We start from the raw sequence: 4661 nt of genomic DNA on the forward strand, positions 1-4661 counted from the left end.
AACAACACACACACCCCTTTTGTTTTGGAGCGGTGCCATAAAATTATGTATCAATGGAAAGACAATTTAATCAAGAATGCAATGCAACAAAGTTGTTCAATTATCTGTATACTATGAAAAGGTATAGCCAAAGAACCCAGAAAAAGGAAGCACAACTTGCTTAGGTTGATCTCAGGTAGCTTTCCTTCCTCTGATCGTCGCCAATGAGCACCAGTGTTTAGAGAGCCAATCGGGTGTCCTCTTGTTTTGGCCATGAGCCAACCAGATCACAGTAGGATCCGGTTATTGATCTCGTGTATTGAAGCCGAGAGGAGGACATTTGTCAGTGCGTTATGGATTATCGCTATCCAGTTGGTGGGGTTTTTTTGTGTTCTTTCATTGAGGGAGCTTGTAAAACGTGATAAAATTAAAGTCATGGTGCAAAGAGTTGATTGGTCGCTCAGAAAGCGGTGTAAAATAGTATTTATGAGGTGAACAAGGCTGCAGTTATAAAGGAATTAGAAGAAAAACGGGTGGAAACTTAACCAAAGGTGGCATTTCTACTGTACATTTTTCCCAAAAGGTTTCCACCATTTGGGCCACTACTGCACTGGTCATGCCACAGACATGGAAGAGGCCTGGAGGACGGCCCACGGCTCTGGATGGTTCCCTTCCCGGCACTAAACCGTCACGGGGTTTGGTTTAGTTCAGGCTGTCGGTCTGGGGAAGATTCCTGCATTACAGGCAGAAGGTAATAAAGTAGTGATTTTGTGATCTTCTTCAGTTCTTTCTCGTGTCTTCTGCTGTCTCCAGGCACTGCCACGTCCACTATCCAGACTTTTTTTTGTCTTTCTTATCTACAATTGTTAAGTCCGGGGTGTTATGTGGCAGATGCTTGTCTGTTTGAATTCTGAAGTCCCAGAGCAGTTTAACTTTATCATTTTCTATTATTATTATTATTATTATTATTATGGATCATCGCACAGTCAGCCAGATGTTCAGACTGGATTTGGCATTTTGTCTACCTATCGAGTCCTTACCCAGGACCTGGGATAGGCAGATGTGGATGTTTGATGGTATTACAGATATCGTCTTAACAATTGTCAATAAGAAAGACAAAAAAGTCTGGATAGTGGACGTGGCAGTGCCTGGAGACAGCAGAAGAGACGAGAAAGAACTGGAGAAGATCACAAAATACAAAGACCTACAAATAGAAATAGAAAGACTGTGGCAAAGGCAAGCAAGGGTAGTACCAATAGTCATAGGCGCCTTGGGTGCAATCCCAAAACAACTGGAGCACCACTTGGACACCATCGGCATTGACAAGTTCACCATTAGTCAATTGCAAAAGATGGCCTTACTAGGAACTGCTTCCATCCTGCGACGATATCTGTAATACCATCAAACATCCACATCTGCCTATCCCAGGTTGTTGTTGTTGTTGTTGTTATTATTATTATTATTAAACCAAAGACCCCACAATTCAACCTGAGCTACAAATATCCCTTTTCTAGAGACGATTACGATCACGATTGATCCCTTTGTTCCTTGCATGCACACTGACAGCTTACGCACCAGGGACAAATTCCTTGTGTGTGTGTCCTGTCACGCTTGGCCAATAAAGAATTCCGGGAAACCCTCCAGAATTATCTAGCGACGGACACCGAAAGTTTGGAAAAAAAAAAACCTGTTCTTTCTCGACAGTTGAGGACAGTGCACCTGCCTTTCCCCCTTTTTAATTAGTAAGTTGCCCTCTCCTTCGCGGTCGGAGAAGGCCTTCCTGCGTCTCCCGCCCCGGGCGGGACGAGCTTAACCTCACCTTTTTTCTTCTTCCGTCCGGGCCGACCCCGCCTGAGTTTCTTGACCCGTCCCGAACTGTCCGAACGCACGGAAGAACTGTGAACGCTCGAGTTATCCAGGTCGGATTCTTCTTCCGGGTCCGCCACCTCGTCGCTCTGAAACAAATGCTGTACATAACCGGAGCGGCCCTCCATTAGGAAAAAGCCACAAAGAGGCAAGAGATGAAGAGGAACGGTGGTGGGAAAGGAAAGAGGGATGGAGGGGGTGGTGGTACCCCGACTTTGGAGCTACGCCCCCAAAGCAAGCAGAAAGACGCAAGAAGGAGCTTTCCGCCCGGCCCTGGACCAACGATGGAGTTGAACCAACCCGGTTTAACTACAAGGGGTTGGATCTGAGGGACCGCACGTGGATCACACGGCAAAGGATGAAGGGCAGGAAGAAAGGACGTGGAGATGAGGTTGTAAACGACAAGCATGCATCCCGCAGTCGCAACCATGCAACCTGAATTTGCCGCGCCGGTTCCTCAAAGGGATTTCAGGCTAAGGATATTGCCAAAAGGGTCACTGGCACTGCCAGAGCAAGGGTGTCCAACCTTGACAACTTTATGACTTGTGGACTTTCAAGTCCCAGAATGGAATTCAAAACTCAAAGTCTTCAACTTTACGAATTGTGGACTTCAAGTCCCATATTGAACTCAAAGTCTTCAACTTTAAGACTTTGGACTTCAAGTCCCAGATTGAACTCAAAGTCTTCAACTTTAAGACTTTGGACTTCAAGTCCCAGATTGAACTCAAAGTCTTCAACTTTTAAGAATTGTGGACTTCAAGTCCCAGAATGGAACTCAAAGTCTTCAACTTTTAGGAATTGTGGACTTCAAGACCCAGAATTGAACTCAAAGTCTTCAACTTTTAAGAATTGTGGACTTCAAATCCCAGAATGGAACTCAGTCTTCAACTTTAAGACTTTGGACTTCAAGTCCCAGAATTGAATTCAAAGTCTTCAACTTTAATATTTTGGACTTCAAGTCCCAGAATTGAACTCAAAGTCTTCAACTTTAATATTTTGGACTTCAAGTCCCAGAATTGAACTCAAAGTCTTCAACTTTTAAGAATTGTGGACTTTCAAGTCCCAGAACTGAACTCAAAGTCTTCAACTTTATGACTTGTGGACTTCAAGTCCCAGAATTAAACTCAAAGTCTTCAACTTTAAGAATTGTGGACTTCAAGACCCAGAATGAAACAAAGTCTTCAACTTTTAAGAATTGTGGACTTCAAGACCCAGAATTGAGTTCAAAGTCTTCAACTTTTAAGAATTGTGGACTTCAAGTCCCAGAATTGAACCCAAAGTCTTTAACTTTATGACTTTGGACTTCAAGTCCCAGAATGGAACTCAAAGTCTTCAACTTTAAGACGTTGGACTTCAAATTGAACTCAAAGTCTTCAACTTTAAGACTTTGGACTTCAACTCCCAGAATGGAACTCAGAAAGTCTTCAACTTTAAGACTTGTGGACTTCAACTCCCAGAATTCCCTAGCCAGCTGCGGGGGCGTTGAAGTGCACTGGTCTTGAAGTTGCCAAGGTTGGGGACCCTTGTCTTCAGAGTCACACCCCCTCCCCGTGGCTAGCAGTAGCCAGCACGGCAGCCAAGGATGCCAAGTCAGCTCAATGTGCAGAACAGCGACTAGCTCGTTCTGAGGTGGGCTGGTGGTCTCTTTTGAAAAAGCCACCAAGCTCTTCCACCTTGCTAAATTTGGTCCAGAAATGCCGAAGCCCTCAAGCTCAGCTCGGGGGGGGGGGTGTCGGTTTTCCACATTCACATGCACAGCTGCGAGGGTCTTACAGAGCTGCTCTTTTTCCGCTTCCCGCCGATCATGCCCAGCTTGATCTTCAGAGGCGCCATCTTCTTCCCCTTTATCCTCCTCTTCACCTCCGGGACGCGGGGGCTTTTGCTCCGCTTCTTGTGGCCCGGTCCTTGGGCGGAAGGAGGCGGGTAGGAAGGGGGGGGAAACACAAACAAACATAAAAACCCCCAAAAAAGGACTTCTCAGGTGAACGGTCCACATCGACCCCTGCCCCGTCGTCGTCAGAAAGGGACGGGCGGGTTTCGGGGACGGCTCCGGAGCGGAGGGGCAAAAAGATGGCCTGGGATTCATCTCATCCCAGAGAAAGGCGAGCGTCGTGGCTGCTCTACTCGCTTGCAAAAAAAATCAAAGATGGTGGACGGGGGGACGGGACAAGGGGCCGAGAGGATTCAAAGTTGGCCCCTTCCCGTTCTCCGGGAAGGTGGGAGCCTGCCAGGCTGAAGGGCGGAAAGCTTGAGGATCAGCTAACTCTGGGTTGAGGGCCAACAACTTAGGCCGGTGTTTGCCACCCGTCCCCTTGTAGTAACACCTCTCAACTCTGGCTCAAGTCTTCTGCTTTTAAGCTCAAGACGGGACGGGACGCCCTGGCTCTTGACCCGGAAGTAACTCAACCCTAGAAGAGACACAGGCTCCCCTAAAGAGCTCCTGTTTGTGGGGTCCTTGGTGGTTTCTGAGCTGGGGGGGAGGTCTAACTGGCAGAGGGATTTGTGACCCAATTGAGGATCTTCAGCATGGCTAGATGGGAAGGGGGTTTGCAGAGTGGAGGGAGGAGAGAAGAGAGAAGAAGGGGGAGGAAGGAGGAAGGAGGAAGGAGGAAGGAGGAGGAAGGAAGGAGGAAGGAGGAGGAGGAGGAGGAGGAGGAGGAGGAGGAGGAGGAGGAGAAGAAGAAGAAGAAGAAGAAGAAGAAGAAGAAGAAGAAGAAGAAGAAGAAGAAGAAGAAGAAGAAGAAGAAGAAGAAGAAGAAGAAGAAGGGAGGAGGAGGAGAAGGGAGGAGAAGGAAGAACGAGGAGGAGGAGAAGGA

General features: G+C 47.3%; 1 protein-coding gene across 1 annotated transcript in view; it reads right to left on the reverse strand.

Moving 5' to 3' along the window:
- The window catches only part of LOC107300033 (chromodomain-helicase-DNA-binding protein 3-like), a gene marked incomplete at both ends in the record, with an annotated part of 18924 nt that extends 15175 nt beyond the window's left edge, over positions 1-3749 (reverse strand). The window contains 2 exons of the mRNA XM_015829376.1: positions 1794-1934; positions 3619-3749. Coding sequence (XP_015684862.1) covers positions 1794-1934; positions 3619-3749 — 272 coding nt within the window. The remainder of the gene's footprint in view (positions 1-1793; positions 1935-3618) is intronic.
- Between the last annotated feature and the right edge of the window lie 912 nt (positions 3750-4661).

Source organism: Protobothrops mucrosquamatus, unplaced genomic scaffold (assembly GCF_001527695.2).
Source record: "Protobothrops mucrosquamatus isolate PMUCROS unplaced genomic scaffold, P.Mucros_1.0 scaffold5990, whole genome shotgun sequence".
In the NCBI taxonomy this organism is placed as follows: Eukaryota; Metazoa; Chordata; class Lepidosauria; order Squamata; family Viperidae; genus Protobothrops; species Protobothrops mucrosquamatus.